This window comes from Pelobates fuscus, chromosome 12, assembly GCF_036172605.1.
Source record: "Pelobates fuscus isolate aPelFus1 chromosome 12, aPelFus1.pri, whole genome shotgun sequence".
In the NCBI taxonomy this organism is placed as follows: domain Eukaryota; kingdom Metazoa; phylum Chordata; class Amphibia; order Anura; family Pelobatidae; genus Pelobates; species Pelobates fuscus.
The window spans coordinates 40,303,082-40,320,101 of NC_086328.1; the positions used below are offsets into that span (position 1 = coordinate 40,303,082).

General features: G+C 40.5%; 1 protein-coding gene across 3 annotated transcripts in view; it reads left to right on the forward strand.

Moving 5' to 3' along the window:
• The window catches only part of ZDHHC1 (zinc finger DHHC-type containing 1), a 40,985-nt gene that overhangs the window by 14,168 nt on the left and 9,797 nt on the right, over positions 1-17,020 (forward strand). For all 3 annotated transcript variants that reach the window (XM_063437342.1, XM_063437341.1, XM_063437343.1), the window contains exons 6-10: positions 281-405; positions 1,965-2,123; positions 4,789-4,910; positions 6,109-6,191; positions 7,239-7,332. In XM_063437342.1, the coding sequence (XP_063293412.1) occupies positions 281-405; positions 1,965-2,123; positions 4,789-4,910; positions 6,109-6,191; positions 7,239-7,332 (583 nt within the window). The remainder of the gene's footprint in view (positions 1-280; positions 406-1,964; positions 2,124-4,788; positions 4,911-6,108; positions 6,192-7,238; positions 7,333-17,020) is intronic.

Below are 17,020 nucleotides of genomic sequence, written 5' to 3' on the forward strand. Positions count from 1 at the left end.
TAGAAATAGGCACTTTTGTAAATTAATCATGTTACACCTCCTGGCTTTTAAACAGACATGTACTGTTACTTCCTGGTTAGTTAAGCTTAATGGAACTAAACTCAACAGGCAGCAATTCCAGAGACCACCTGTCTTGCACATACTTCTCATTGAGCTGCATTGGAAAGTCTGTGATTGGACCGCCACAGAAAGTCTGCACGGCGTCAGCTGGGGAGGGCTTAATTGTTTCAGTTGTTATTTGGAATTCTTTTTGTGAATTTTTGTCATTTTTACCTTTTAGGCTATTTTTCAACAGTCTTATTTCTGGGTTCCTGGGCACATTTATCCTGACTATAATTTCATCATATGTGTTTGCTGCATACTTCATTGACCCAGCATTGTTAAGAACCAATGAACATTTTGAAGGTTTGTGGCATTTTATTCTGAATGAATGCATCTGGACCCACATGTAGTGCATATATACATATATACCCCAATAAAAGGAGTTGCCAGTTGTGTCTGCTATTCTTAATTCAGCCCCTCTCACTCTAATTATATACTGGAGTGGTGCTTGAAAGAGAAAGTCAGACACACAGGGTTTTGGGTTATTTACTAAGTACTAATTCACTAAGTATGAATCCAAAGTAAATTTCAAATTTAAGCACAAAATAGTCAAACGTAAAGAAAGCTGAATTGGACATATTTTTTTTAGTTTGGTAATTTTGACTTTGAATTCTAACTTTAGTGAATAGTCCAGAATTACATCACCCATCATATATGTATGTGTTTATGCAGGGCCGGCCTTAGGCATTTGGGCGCCCTGTGCAAAAAATCTTCACAGCGCCCCCCCTTCCCGTCCCCCCCTCCCCCACTCATTACCCCTTCCCACACACCCTGTCACACACACACACGCAGACAGTCACACACACACACGCGCAGACAGTCACACACACACACACGCGCAGACAGTCTCACACACACACACACACACACAGGCAAACAGACACACACACAGGCAGACAGCCACACACACAGGCAGACAGCCACACACACACACAGTCAGACACACACACTCACTAACAGACAAACACACTCACAGACACACACTAACAGACACAGACACACACTAACAGACACAGACACACACTAACAGACACAGACACACACTAACATACACACACACACTAACAGACACACACTAACATACACACACACTAACAGACACAGACACACACTAACATACACACACACTAACATACACACACACTAACAGACACAGACACACTAACATACACACACACACACACACTAACAGACACACACACTAACAGACACAGACACACACTAACATACACACACACACACTAACAGACAGACACACACTCACCCACATTAACACATTTTTTAACATTTATTTAGACCCCCCCCCCCTTACCTTTGGGAATGCTGGGGGGGGGGTCTCTTCCTCCCTGGTGGTCCAGTGGCTGCTGGGCTGTGCGGGCGGCTGGCGAGGGAGCACTTCCTCTGAGCTGTATGCTCAGCTCCCTCGCGCGCCGCAGAGTGAGGCTGGGAGCCGGAATATGACGTCATATTCCGGCTCCCAGCCTCACTCTGCGGCGCGCGAGGGAGCTGAGCATACAGCTCAGAGGAAGTGCTCCCTCGCCAGCCGCCCGCCAGCGCCGCCCGACCGCCCAGCAGCCCGGCATGTCTGTTAGCCGCAAGGCTAACAAGACATTTGCCTTGGGCATTTGGGGGCGGCTTTTTTTGCCGCCCCCTGGAAAATGCCGCCCAAGGCAAATGTCTTGTTAGCATTGCGGCTAACAGACATGCCGTGTGAGCTATGCGGCCGCAGGGCGCCCCCTGCACCATGGCGCCCTGTGCGGCCGCACAGCTCGCACACCCCTAAGGCCGGCCCTGTGTTTATGTAAACATAAGGTCTCTGAGTTTAACTAAACAAATCTCCTTTCTCTGCTTGTGTCTTGTAGTCTCAAAGAACCTCACTAGCGTGTGGTATGCGTTCCTTCCATCTGCCCCAGTGGAAACTCAGGCAGCCGCCATCTTGGCTCTAGCTGCAATAATTTCTCTAATGGGCTTTGTCACTATCCTACTATTGGGGCAACTGCTCTGCTTTCATATCTACCTCTGTAAGTATATCAAGTAATTGTGTATATATTGGCGAGAGCACTCTCAGTATTTTGCCTTTCTTTCACCATGAGACAGATCTAATTCCTATCAAGGGGTATATGCCACTCTGAGAGAGAACCCATGTTTCTAATTGTGCATGTACAACTCCCTGAGTTAAATATACATCCCTGTGTACACACCAACAATGGAATACATTCAAGCTTCTGTAAATGTACATACCAACAGTGGGCTTTATTACATATTACGCATTTTGTTTGACATGTCTCCATGCCATGTAATGCCACCTAGATATACCAGCAAGTGAACTCCACTATGGGTTAGTGTACCTTGAGTAAGATGAATTCATTCATATTGATTTCATTGGAAAATGTATTGTGGAATAATGATACTGGCAAGTCTAAATACTGAGGTCTGCAACAATTATCTTTCTCAGCCATATCCCTACTCGATGATGCTGGTTCCAGATAATAGTTACATAGCTGAAAAGAGACATGTGTCCATCAAGTTCAGTCTTTCGCAAGTCTGTTTTTGCTGTTGATCCAAAACATGCCTTCTGCTTATTTTCCTGTGTTGTGTTGTCTCCAATTATACCCAAATGTATCACAGGGATAGTCATGCTTTAGTCTCTCTGTTTATGTAAGGAACCTTAGCAAAGTTTTGCATTATATGTATGCATATATGTATGTACCTCTCCTGCAGCACTGAAAAATGTCAGGACTAGTTAAAAAAATGCATATGAGTAATGTACATTTAGGACCTCAACAAAAATACATGCTGTCACTGGTTGAACTACCGCGGTCGCAGGGGTCGCAGCTGCGACCGGGCCTGCAACTCTAGGGGGCACGGCCGCCCTGCGGACCCCTGCGACCGGGTTCCTGCCGCCATGTGTTGCGGCCCGGCCCGCACGGTGTAATCGTCGCATCGAAGGGGTCCATCGGGTGGCCCATGCTGTTAGGGCCACTCGATAACAATGAATATCCAGGGGGTACCAGTCAGCGCTGCGCGACCGGGCCCCCTGTGATGACGTCAGACGCTGGGAGGAAGTGACTGCCTCGGTCACTCCTCACAGCTATCAGAGAGAGACGCGCATGAGGAGTCAGAGTGGAAATTCTCAGCCTGAGCCACCACTGGACCCCAGGGAAAGTCACCCTCCTGCACCTAAAAGGTAGAAAACAGGTGGGTGACTTAAACATTTTGCATGTGTGTGTTAGTGTTTGTGTGTCTGTATGTATGGCTCTGTTTGTGTCTCTATATGTGTGTGTGTTTGTGTATGTGTCTGTATGTATGTTTCTGTGTACGTATGTGTGTGCATGTGTATGTGTGTGTATCTGTGTGTCTGTATGTATGTGTGTGTCTCTGTGTATATGTGTGTCTACATGTGTATCTTTTTGTCTGCATGTGTGTGTGGGGGGGGTGGACGTATGGGGGAGGGGAGAAGTAGACCTATGTGGGGGAGGGGCCCAGGGCAATTTTCACACTAGGTCCCTGTGGTTTGTAGTTACGCCTCTGCATGCTGTATAGAGAACCTCCTGGTCACGGGCTAAATGTGAATTGTTGGTGGTAAGACCAGGGCATTTCACATCTCAATGCGTTAATTAAAGGGCACAAATTGATGAGCCAGAGTTTCTGTTTTGAACTTTAGCTCTGCTAGCCTTGCTGTTCATCTACCGTAATTCTCTGGTGTACAATTGCTTAGGATTGACAGATGGAAGAGCCTTATGAATCTCCTGGCTTCACTGCGGAAGACGAGAGGGTGCTATGCTGCAAACTACAGCATGTACATTAATAATAAATTGCCCAGACATCACACAAAACACGAAATAGACAAATTATTATTATTATTATTTTAAACTGCTGTTGAGTGGAAATCATTCTCCCTCACCCTTATTTTTTTAAGGGTTCTTGCCTCAGGACACAAAATTGGGTATATATGCTATTTTTGTTGGTTCACAATGTTTGGGACAGACACAGTACAATCATCTGGCCCCACGAAAACAGCCACACTATTTTGATATATGTTGCATTTGAAACATTTAAGGAATGTTTTGAGGATCTGATGCCAAGTACAGATTTTGGGTCCCTGTCAAAAAACGTTATCTAGCACTGGTCTATCTATATTGAGGTTGTACCTGGAAATATGACCAATAATACAGAACCTACACTTTATAACATACAGTACTCTGTACTAGAGTGGACTATCTGATGGATTTTTTTTGTTTGCTATATCTCTTGCTGATTGCAGGGATAGCCAATGCAGTTTGTTTTTTAGGTTTCCCATAGCTGCAAGAAATGCTATTGTTTGCACATGATAACACGATAACATGATAATTGCTGTGAAAGTCAAACAAAACATTTTCACTGTGTATTCCAAGCTCTGATTGAAAGTGGTAGAATGTTTCATTGTTAAATGTAGATTCTTTTATCTTTAACAAATGAAACGTGAATGCCTTAAAGGAACACTCTTAACATTAAAAATACATACATTCTATTAAAGTTATCTAAAAGCAAGATGCGCTTTCATTACTATGCTAAATGTATCTCTGGCAACAGGATCCAGTCCCTGATTTGTTTACAGATTATTGTAATATGAATATCTATTGATACTGTTTTCTGGAGTATAAATGATAATGTCAGCCTGAAGCCAATTTTCTCTTTATACCCCAGTGTGGGAAAAACTCAGCACATATGAATATATAATGCACCAGCGACAAAAGCAAGAAATGAAATCGGGCAGCAGAAACCCAGAAGAGGGTGACTCGCCACCAGCAGGACAGGCACAGATAGAGGTATATTCACTCTACAAGTTCTTATTAAAACTGAAGAATTGTATTTAATGTTGCTTTGTTTTTATTGATTACCCAGTCCCATATTTTATTCAGATACGTCTCCTTAGACACATGATACAGGTGCCGGCATCGGTCACTGATAGTTCGTAGCTAAAGCAAGATTAAGTGCTCAAGGGGACTGGGTTGTTCTTTTAATTTGTTAATCTGATACTGTTACTTGAATCAGAACTCCCTTGAAAAAAAATGCTATGTTCTTGTCTTAGAAAAATAATTTTCTATACAAAGGCTTGTTCTGGTGTTTGGAAATACCTATGTCTTTGTTTTGTGCTCCTTTCACAACTATAATACTGCTTATGCTGCTTTTCAGTTCACTGAGCATAGTCACATTGATTATTATATACTCTATTTAAGCAGCAGTTCATACATTCAAATCTAATTTGTGCAGTTATAATATATAAACATACAAAATTAATCCCTGCGCTCAAACTCTGACTACTCCCGATGAGGAGGCAATGACTATATAAATATATACAAAAAACACAAAAGAAAAGAGTTACTTGCACACTATCCCAAATCCCTATACACATTTAAATAACTGGAGGTTTTTTAGTATCACTCCATTGGCCGTTAAAGTGTAAGCTTACCTGCCACATCAAGGCACAACCTCTTAGGTGAGTCCTACACTAACAATTCACCTTTCTTATTTAAGCTGAAAGGTAACATCTCTAATGACACAGAAAGGGGTATCTCTAAACCCCTACACACATATTAACCCTTAACAGGGAACACATCTATATAAAGTATATCTAATATATGCCTTCGCAGTCACTGTGTAGTATATATAAAGGAACGTTAGGCATACAAAAGTGTATTCCAAACTTTAGTGTCCATATGTTTGATAAAAATGATAAAATAAAAGGTTTTATTTACCTGTTTCCAGCACCAAAGCTTCCTTAGCGCTGCTTACCGCTCTGCCTCCAGCAATGTTGTGGAGGAGGCATCACTTACTCCTTCTTTGGTCCAATCCAATCCAATGATCCTCCTTGAGAATCACTGGGGACCTGATGCTCATGTGCCTCTGCCCACTATGTGCTTGTGTGTTTCAGAATATAACCATATGACATAAGAATATATGAACTGTTTAGTTTTTTTTTTAATTGTTTTGTGTTTTTAGTTAACACATTTGTTTGATTGCCAGGAGGAGGTTTATGGAGGAAGTCTCATTTACACTAACCCGGATGTACGAATCAAGGGACCTTCGAATGAATCATTAGGTAAAAGGTGAGTGCAACTCTTAGTAACAATTTATTTGCATTTATTTGCAATTTATTAGTTTTCTTTAATACATTATAGATTCCCTCTGCCACCGTGGCCCCCCTCCCTGCGCACACTTAAGAATGTGTAAAACCCATTTTTTCACCTAACTGATTCCAGCGGCTCAGCGCTTACAGCGTAACAGTGATCCAGGAACCTAACGCACAGCAGGTGCCGGGCGCATTACTGCTTCATAAGATAGGCATTGAATCAATGCTTTCCTGTGGAGTGTTTTAAAGTGCTGGTCTAGCTCGTTTCATTGAGATAAACTCTATGCAGAAAGCGCCTAAAGTAGTGGCTGTCTGGTAGACAGCTACTAGAGGTAATCTTAACACTGCAGTGTAAACATTGCAGTTTCTTAAAAACTGCAATGTTTTACATTGCAGAGTTAAGGGGATTGGGCCTACTTTAATAAGATGAGGTGTTTTGGCTACCTTCAGTGTCCCTTTAAATCCTCTGTTTACTGTTGGTCTATTTTCTCCCGTATGTTGTTTTAACTTACTGCACTAGAAGGATTTTCTTTGTGCTTTTACTTTTGAGTACAAGAGAAGAAAACGAGAAGAGGGAGGTTGTCACCTTAACACACCAAAGCAAATTCTCATTTACCCACCCCGGTAGATAAAATTGTTTACGGGGCTTAGTTGTGGAGTGGAGATAAGTAAAAAGCACACTTACCCGAGCAGCACTTACATATGCCAATACCACTCCATGATGCTCTGGACTTACTTATGTGTACTAGGACTGCAAGGATAGCGTCGTTCACGCTCATGATACCATGGGAGGTAAATTAATATACATAGTATGCTTTGGCTGTGCCAAGACAGTTAGGTGTAACATGTGAATAATTATTATTTTTTTGTTTTTTTTTAAAACCCTAAAACATAGGAATACATGTTGATACGAAAGGCATTGTCTTGTGTTGATCATAATTGTGTATATTTTAGGTTTAAAAAAATAAATAAAAAAATATTGTAGTAAACTCTAATCTAGTGGAAATGCTCTCTCTATATTTAGTTGCCCAACGTTGTCTATTGACAATGAAAAGCTGGATGGGGAGCTGCAGTCTGACCCTGGGCCATCATTATCAGTGCCAAAAAAGCCAAGAATGGTTTGTAGTAATTTATTTTATCAATATCTTTTCAACAAGAAATTTTTATTATTTTAGCTGGTACCGTACATGATTGAAAATATATTCCTTGAATAAACTGTTCATTCGTATTAACTGTATGCACTTGCTGTAGCTCCATCTACTGTTGGGTTTGTTGATCACACTCATATGATGATTGGTGGTGCTGCTACAACATCCTCTAATACTCTCTTTTTATATTTAAGTCCATTATCATATAATTCTCAGCCTTTTCTGTCAGCAAACACAGAAGTGAATACAATATATAAACCGGCTAGAAAGACCATTTCCAGAGGGAGGAAGATGGCGGTTATCACTTCACTGCATCTCACTCCCCAGGATTTGGTGAGCAAACGGTGGACTTTGATTTTTATCTTGTCGCTTGAAGGCTTTTTTATACCATATCAATAAAAGTTTTTACCTGACACCTTGGTCACAGGAGCATCTATCGGATCACATGTACTCTAAGGGCTGATCCTCCCTGGGTGATATAGCTTTGAGTGGGGCTTATACTACTCCCAACTTGTGAGTTGTATTCTTACACAGGGCATTTGTTCTTTATCTGATTTGAATAACTTTATTGCACTAGGAGTGCTTTCTCTGTTCCCTTTTTGTCTACCCTTTTACAGAAATCATCTCTGCATTTTGGCAGGTTATAAGTATACAAACATATGTGTTTGGTATATATGTTTTTAATGTCGGATAACACCAGTTCCACTGTATGTGCAGTCTAGAAACACTTCGTAACACTTGAGGTGTCTCTGTAAATATCCTTGCGCACCAGCACTTTCTGTTTTTAGCTATATTCGACTTGCATTTTTTCATTTGAGTCTCCATGCACCATTTTGATTTCCATACAGGCAGTGCGGCAAATTCTCAAACCTTTCTAGATTACTTACCTGCTCTCTTGTGTGCTCCCTTTGCACTTTCTGGGTTCTTCTTCATAAATGCTCAATGTTCACCAAGAGCCTCCTCTCTCATAGCTATTCTCTGCCTGGATCCATTATAGCTAGTACCTTGGATAACTGTCTTTTGTGGACCCTGTGATCCAGATGCTTGACTCATGTTGTCCAATTTAAACTGATTCCTGTCTCCTGTAGCTTTTGCAACTCGTATTTCTAGAATTCACCGTATGTTCTTCAAGGAGAATTGTCATCATTTGTCATTATTAAAAATAGTAGATTATCTGTAATATGGCCTTCCTATATATAATTTATGAAGAATACAAATAAGAACTTTTTAGTACATCTGCTGACTTTAAGAGTATCTGGCATCTCTGTAAAGGCAACCATCTTTAGTCACAAATACTTCTCATCAGCTATGACTATGCAAAATGTGAAGGTCTGAAGCCGTCCAACTATCCACACTTGTTATATGATATTGGCTGATGTTGCTACCTCAACATTCCAACATGGAGTGATATGAGGATGCTGCTGGACAACCTGGAGGAAAACCCAGCAGAAGGAAGAAAGCAGCAAATTTACTGAAAGGTTTTCAGGAATTCTTAGAGGTCCTACATGCAGGAGAATAAGAACCCAGCTAATGGAAGCAATAGGGCTTTCAAAGCAACATGAACCAAGCTAGTGGGAGCAATAGGGCTTTCAAAGATTAATTAAATTTGAAACTACAGATGTGGTATGCATTGTACGATGATGGACACAATGTTGTTGGAGTAGTAGTGTAAATCATCATCATAAAATGAGTGTGCTTGCTAGACTTCATCAGCAAGTGGATCTGGTGCAGATTCCTATAGTTGAATACAATGTACATTTTATGCCACTTGTTTGCATGTCTCTCTCGTTAACTGACACTTTGCTGTGTTTTCTGTTATTCTCTGTTTGTTCTTTTCTGAGTAAAGTCTGATCCGGTATCCTGCTTAAGGTTATTCCAGCAAGAATAATTATGAAACAGAACCAATAAAATCCATATCGTAAAAAAAAGTAATGTAGGGAAATATTTTGCTAAAGTGATGGTACAATGATCAGCAACTTTTTTTCCACATGCCATGTGTGTTAATGGGTGAAGAACCCATTGTACAGCGCTACGGATTTTGCTGGCACCACATAAATAATAAAATAGGAGGAAGAAGAAGAACCGCTTTCATCTATATAGCTAAAACATTATGATAATAGCAAATGGTTCCGTAATATGGTATTCTTATGTGGGATTGCCATGTTTAAGGCTACCAAATAAAGATTTTGTCATAGTCTTTTACATGCCCTAGTCTAGTTGGTGAATTCTGAATATTTTGGGAATGAGAGTTTAGGTATGTATCCTTGTGTCTGATATTTTGGACACTGCTATGTTTGGAGTTTTGCCGTGGTGCAGTACCCAACATCCACTTCTACTCTCAATCAAAACCACTGCTTTAATGTAACCTTTAATATAGGATTTTGAAATGCAAAAAAGAGTGCAGTGAATGCTACGCAAGAGTCTATCTTTGAGCATCTTTTCTATTGTTAATTTATAGAGCAGGGCATTTTAAATAATTATATCAAATAGATAACTACAGAAGGTGTCTTCACATTTGGAAGCCCAATTCAGGCAATAACAGAATCTGAGTAAAATCTAATCAGAATGCCAAACTTTTAAATGTGTCTACTGCAGACCACATCTTTCAAATAATCATAAGTTAACTGCAGTCCAAAATGTCATTTATAAATGATAGATGAAATAGTTATCTGAAGCAAGGGAATTTCCTTTCAAAACCCAAATAATCAAAAGTCTGGAATATAAATGACACAGTCTTCAAATATTGTCCTAAGTATTAAAGTGCCTTTGCTCGATATTGTCTGAATAAGCTAGCATGGAACCTAATTAACCAAGTGTCTTTAACTGCATTGACCAAGACCATCAAACGATTTGAAGAAACCAACACTCCTGAGGACAAAACGAGGACAGGCAAGCCAAGGTTGAGCTAAGAATGAAAGAACAAGTGTCTGCGAAACTGGCGATTTACTGCCGATACAGCTCAGATACAAGCTAAGCTGAATGCTCGTAGAAGTACATATTATTCAACATCAACTCAGCCATGGATATTGCTTGAACTGAACTAACTGGAGGATTTTCTGCAAACAAAAACTATTGTTAATGGTACCGAATAACAGAAAGAGATTTCTTACCTGAGCTAAAAATATTACTAAAGAAACTGGACATGTTTGAATATTGGAAGTCAATCTTGTAGTGCCAAAATTAAAAATGTCGAGTTCAAACCACTATGTGTTTATAAGAGAGGGAACACTTGAGTTGTTAATGTCTCATTCCTTCTTCTCCATGTTTGACTGTTGGAACCAGAAATGCAGAATTGTGTCACACATGCCTTACAGTACACAGTCTTACTACAAGCAGTCCAATTGTCAATGCAACACAAAAACATTTAAAAAACAAGTTACATTAAAACTGAAATTAAAGTTAAAATGTTTAATTATAACTGTCTACAAATGCTTCTGGGGCTAACTGTTGTACTCACTGCAGGGTGACAGTATTTGTATTATAAAGGTCCACATCAGTATAATAATCTTTTCTCTTTGATTGCTATCTGCATGGAGGATAACAGAGATTACAAACCCTTAAAACAACCAGTTAAAAAACAAACACACATACAATGCACTCAGGAATGCATTTGTTTCATATTTTCTTAAGGTTCATCCTTATTCTATGATTGTGTTTTTTTTTTGTTTTTATATCTAACTATACTCAATACCTCATAATGGCAAAGCAAAAACCACCATTGCAAATATATTAAACAGAAATATCACAATGTATTCAGACTCTTAGGTCTTTTTAGTTGAAGCACCTTTGTCAGCAGTTACAGCCTCAAGTATATTTATGTATGACGTGACAAGCTTTGCACACCTTGATTTGGGCAGTTTCTTCCATTATCTCTGCAGATCCTCTGAAGCTCTGTCGGGTTGGATGAGGACTGTCAGTAGATAGCCATTTTCTGGTCTCTCTAGAGATGTTCGATTGGGTTTACGTCCAGGCTCTAGGATATTTGCAGAGTTGTCCCTAAGCCACTCTTGTGTTGTCTTGGTTGTGTTAGGATCATTGTCCTGTGAACCTGAAGTCCTGAGCATCAGAGCTAAATTTCAAGTGTAATAGCAAAGGGTCTGAATACCAATTCAATGCAATGTCAATGTGATAGTTCAGTTTTTTTTATTCTTGATATTATTCATAAATTTGCAAAGTTTTCAAAAGTAATTTCTTTGCATTATAATTATGGAGTATTGGGGGGCTACTGACTTGCCATGTTTGTCAGCTCATGTTCAAAGTTGGCCAATCCCAGTGGTAATTCCAAACACACCTAATTCCTATAGATAGGTGAGATTAAACAAATATTAACATACATACATTTTTGTTTTAACTTGATTCATAGAAATAGTATTTTTAAGATGACAGTGCCACTTTGTTTGTTGAGGTAGGCTATTTTGTGGGTCCAATACGAACATGTTTTTCTACCTTATTTTTTTTTGAGTTTCTAATTTTATAAAATTTATTTGTTAGATGCAAAGCTGCTAGCTGAATGTTCTAAGGGTGTTTCAGTATGTTTTGGAGTGCAATGTGAGCAGATTTACATGAGATAGTAAAATATTTTTAATATGTCCGCTAGCTAATGTGTGTGTTTTACCTCAGAGAAAATTCCTAATTTCCTGTTATATAAACGATATTCCTTGCCATCTGTTTGGATTAAATTCATGCTTGGTTTATGATGTCCTATGTCTAGCCCTCCTCTACACATTTGTAATTAAGTATCCACACTTGATTGTCAAGGTCACTTAATAATATTTGATTTTCCCTGATCCAAATTGCCCAGAAGGTATGTTATCAGTACACTGGGAAATGGGAATTGTGACAGATGGAAGCCAAAAGATTAGTTATGTTTGCTCAGTTCTGACATATGTTCAAATCTGTTGCATGTTTGTTTTAACATTATAAAATTATTTTTTTTTAATCCAACTTGTGTGTTCCTCTGTTATTTCAATGTTCTGTTCTGTTATTGTTGCCTAAACATAGGTGCCACTTAAATGTTGGGCTAAATTCCGTAGTTGTAATATCAGAATATTTATTGGCTACATTTGCTTCATAACTTGATGCATGACTGAAGTTAAACAGGTGAGGTTACACGTTGAGATGTGAGAAAAAAGAGCTTTTAAAGTGGCTCTGTCACACGTAAAAAAAATTACCTTTGGAGTCCTAACTTCTCCTTTTCCATATTTCTTTGCTCCAAAATTCCCTCCCCTTACCTATAACTTTGCTAATTCTTCGCATGGGCGCCACCAACAATTTTGATTCAACTGAACCGAATTTAGTTTATTTATCCATTCGTTTTCTAATGAAATTTGGCCATTATTTTCACTTCAAAACTTCATTCAGATAAATGAAATCCTGATTAATGCTGCGGCTGCATCTTGCAACCGCTTAATAGATTACTCTCTAAACTGTATCCTTCTGGGATTGCCATATTTAAAGGTACCAAATTAGTGAGCTCTTCAGTAGATAACGCCTTTTTGGAAATCGCTGAAATAAGAGCCCTTCCCTTTTGAAATATTGGCCCTTCAGACAGCGTTACTAATACTAAGTAAAAAATACTTAGTATTTGTAAATAAGGGATGTTAAATCTTCCATCCTGCCCCTATCTGCCGTGCCTTAAGTAGGAACATGTCTACTTAACAGCGAACAGTTATAAATAAACACAAACATCTGGGTTGCTAATCCAATAAAGGGGAACCTGGCACAGTTCATATTGAACATAGTATCCTCCGTGTGCCCCCATCCATGCCCTGCAGGAGGAAACTATTAAACTAAACAAGGGGGCCTAGTGTCTCCCTCGAGCACTCAGGATTACAAAGCATCATGGGATTTGTAGTTCTATCATACTGCCATTTGACCACCCTCTGCTTTAAAACAGAACTGTCATTGAGATGCCTGTCACGTATGTTCAGTGCCTGTGGTAATATCTGTAAGATAACAAGTGCAGTTTCCATGTGAAAGTATTATGACAGCACTTCCCAGCCACATAAAGTTAATCAGTTCATTATTAAGTTTAATTTTAGTTTTAATGATCATGATATAACATAATGGATGTGGGCGTGGTTTTGAGTTAAAATGAGATGAAGATTTCGCAAGGCAGCGAAGGAAGGTCAGGACAGAAGGTAGTATTGTGGGAGAATGTTCTGTGACAAAGAATGTGGAGCTTGATTAAACTCCACCTTTTTTTTGCAAATAGAATTTTTTATTAATTTTTCAAAAAGTATTTAAGAAAGGGGTACAGAAAAAAGAAAAGGAGAGGGGTTACAAACATACAGATTGCATATATCATGGCAAACTTTCACATTATTGGGTACTACAGGTATCGTATGGTTCAGTTATCTTATATGACTTCTATAACCTTTTGGCCGCCCGTGCTATCTAAATATGAAGTTGTCATATATTATGTCTCGACCCAATTTAAAGATTAGAAACGTATACTTAAAAACTCCACCTTTTTATAACATTTGTCAAGCTTAGGAAAAATAAGTAAGACAAAGTAGTGTCTACTTTGGAAGCGAAGAGGCAACAATAGGAGAAAGGTAAGTTTTAGGTGACAGAGCCACTTTAAGAGCTGGATGCTGATTAATATAACTCGATTGGAGGTGGTTGTTAATAAAGGCCATAAAGTGCAGAAAAATAGGTCACACTGGAAAAGAAAAAAATGCGACATATCAAATCAGCTTCAATAATTCTTTATCCTCTTGGACAATGATTACCGTATATACTCGAGTATAAGCCGAGTTTTTCAGCCCATTTTTTGGACTGAAAAACCCCAACTCGGCTTATACTCGAGTCAGAGTCTGTATTATGGCAATTTGCATTGCCATAATACAGACTGGGGGGAGAGAGGGGCTGGCAGAGCTGTACTTACCTGTTCTGCAGCTCCTGTCAGCTCTCTCCTCCTCTGCGCCGTCCGTTCAGCACCTCGGTCAGCTCCCAGTGTAAGTCTCGCGAGAGCCGCGGCTCTCGCGAGACTTACACTGTGAGCTGACAGAGGGAGCTGCACAGACCGCGCGGAGGAGGAGAGAGCTGACAGGAGCTGCAGAACAGGTAAGTTACAGCTCTGCCAGCCCCCCTCTCCCCCCCACTGAACTGCCACTGGACCACCAGGGAAGGAGAGCCCCCCTCCCTGCCATGTATCAAGCAGGGAGGGGGGACGAATAAATAAATAAATAAAAAAAAATTAATAATAATAAAAAAAGGGGTATAAGGACCACTATGGGAGGGGGGGGGGGTATAAGGACCACTATGGGAGGGAGGGGGTGGGTTAAGGACCACTATGGGAGGGAGGGGGGTATAAGGACCGCTATGGGAGGGAGGGGGGGTATAAGGACCACTATGGGAGGGAGAGGGGGGGGGGGTAAGGACCACTATGGGAGGGAGGGGGGGATAAGGACCACAATGGGAGGGAGGGGGGGGATAAGGACCACTATGGGAGGGAGGGGGGGGATAAGGACCACTATGGGAGGGAGGGGGGGGATAAGGACCACTATGGGAGGGAGGGGGGTATAAGGACCACTATGGGAGGGAGGAGGGGTATAAGGACCACTATGGGAGGGAGGGGGGTATAAGGACCACTATGGGAGGGAGGGGGGGATAAGGACCACTATGGGAGGGAGGGAGGGGGGATAAGGACCACTATTGGAGGGAGGGGGGTATAAGGACCACTATGGGAGGGAGGGGGGGTATAAGGACCACTATGGGAGGGAGGGGGGTATAAGGACCACTATGGGAGGGGGTGGGATAAGGACCACTATGGGAGGGAGGGGGGGTATAAGGACCACTATGGGAGGGAGGGGGGTATAAGGACCACTATGGGAGGGGGTGGGATAAGGACCACTATGGGAGGGAGGGGGGGTATAAGGACCATTATGGGAGGGAGGGGGGGGGTATATGGACCACTATGGGAGGGATGGGGGGGGATAAGGAACACTATGGGAGGGAGAAGGGGGATAAGGACCACTATGAGAGGGAGGGGGTGGGATAAGGACCACTATGGGAGGGGAGGGGGAAGTAAGGACCACTAGGGGAGGGGTGAGTCAGGACCACTGGGGGGGGGAGTGAAGGAACACGGGGGTGGGGAGGTAAGGACCACTGAGGGAGGAGGAGGGGAAGTCAGGACATATGGGGGGGGAGGGGGCGGCAAAAATTTTTTTGCCTACGGCGGCAAATATCCTTGCACCGGCCCTGCACACACTGCATTCACACACTGCATTCATGCACACACACACTGCATTCATGCACACACACACTGCACTCATACACACACTGCACTCATACACACACGCTGCACTCATACACACACACATACGCACACACTGCATTCATTATACACACACTGTAAATAAATATTCAATTAATATATTTTTTTTAGGATCTAATTTTATTTAGAAATTTACCAGTAGCTGCTGCATTTCCCACCCTAGTCTTATACTCGAGTCAATAAGTTTTCCCAGTTTTTTGGGATAAAATTAGGGGCCTCGGCTTATATTCGGGTCGGCTTATACTCGAGTATATACGGTATTTAAATCACCAGGCTATCTTTGAGCTATGGTAGAATTTGCCCATTTCTATCCCTTTTAGTTCTCGGCATAATGGTGGTATTATCAATTAATATTTTTAGGAGAACCTTATCCTCCCCCCTGCCTTTCATTATTAGGGACCATGCATATTCCCCAAATTGCATACAAATAAAAACTCAATAGGAATATAAAATAATAATCGAATATAACAAAATAAGTATGATTGGACATTTCAAGACTGATAAAGGCCTACTGCTAGGCAGAAACGTTAATTCCTATATTATTGTGGATTAACATGCAGTATATTGACTGGAAATAAGTGACAGAATTGTAGTAGAGAAGTCATTATTTTAATATTAACAATATTTAAAAGGGCACTATAGTCAATAAAATGGCTTAATGGAGCAGTTTTTGTGTAGATCATGACGCTGATGGTTTTAGCTTCTCAATTCTCTGCCACTTAGCAGTTAAATCACTTTTCTTTTGTTTATGAAGCCTTAGTCACACCTCGCCTGGCTGTGACTTACACAGCCTGCATGAAAACAAAATCGTTTAATTTTAATCAGATTTAACTTATTTTAAAAATGTATATCTCCTGCTCTGTAAATTGAACTTTAGTTAAATACAGGAGGCTCCTGCAGGGTTTAGCAAGCTATTAATAGAGCAGGAAATAAGAAAAAATCTAAATTAAACATAATTTGCAATAAAGGCAGTTTAAACATTAGATAACTCTTTACAGGAAGTGTTTAGTAAGGCTGGGTATGTCACATGCAGTGAGGTGTGACTAGGGATGCAAACAAAGTGATTTAACTCTTAAATGGCAGATAATTGAGCAGTGAGACTGCAGGGGCATATCCTATACAACAAAACTGCTTCATTAAGCTAAATTTATTTTGGTGACTATAGTGTTTTACATGCTGTATATCGACTGGAACAAAGAACTTTTACTTCTGTGATAGTTCTTCTCCTTTTTGTTCCTTCACTCGAGTAAAGACTATTACACCATTTCCTTCGCCCACCCCTTTAAACCTTGAGAGTGTACGTCTAAGAAAGAAATTCAATACATGAATTCTCAGTTGCAGTACCATTGCAAGAGTTAACTAATTTACATACTATGA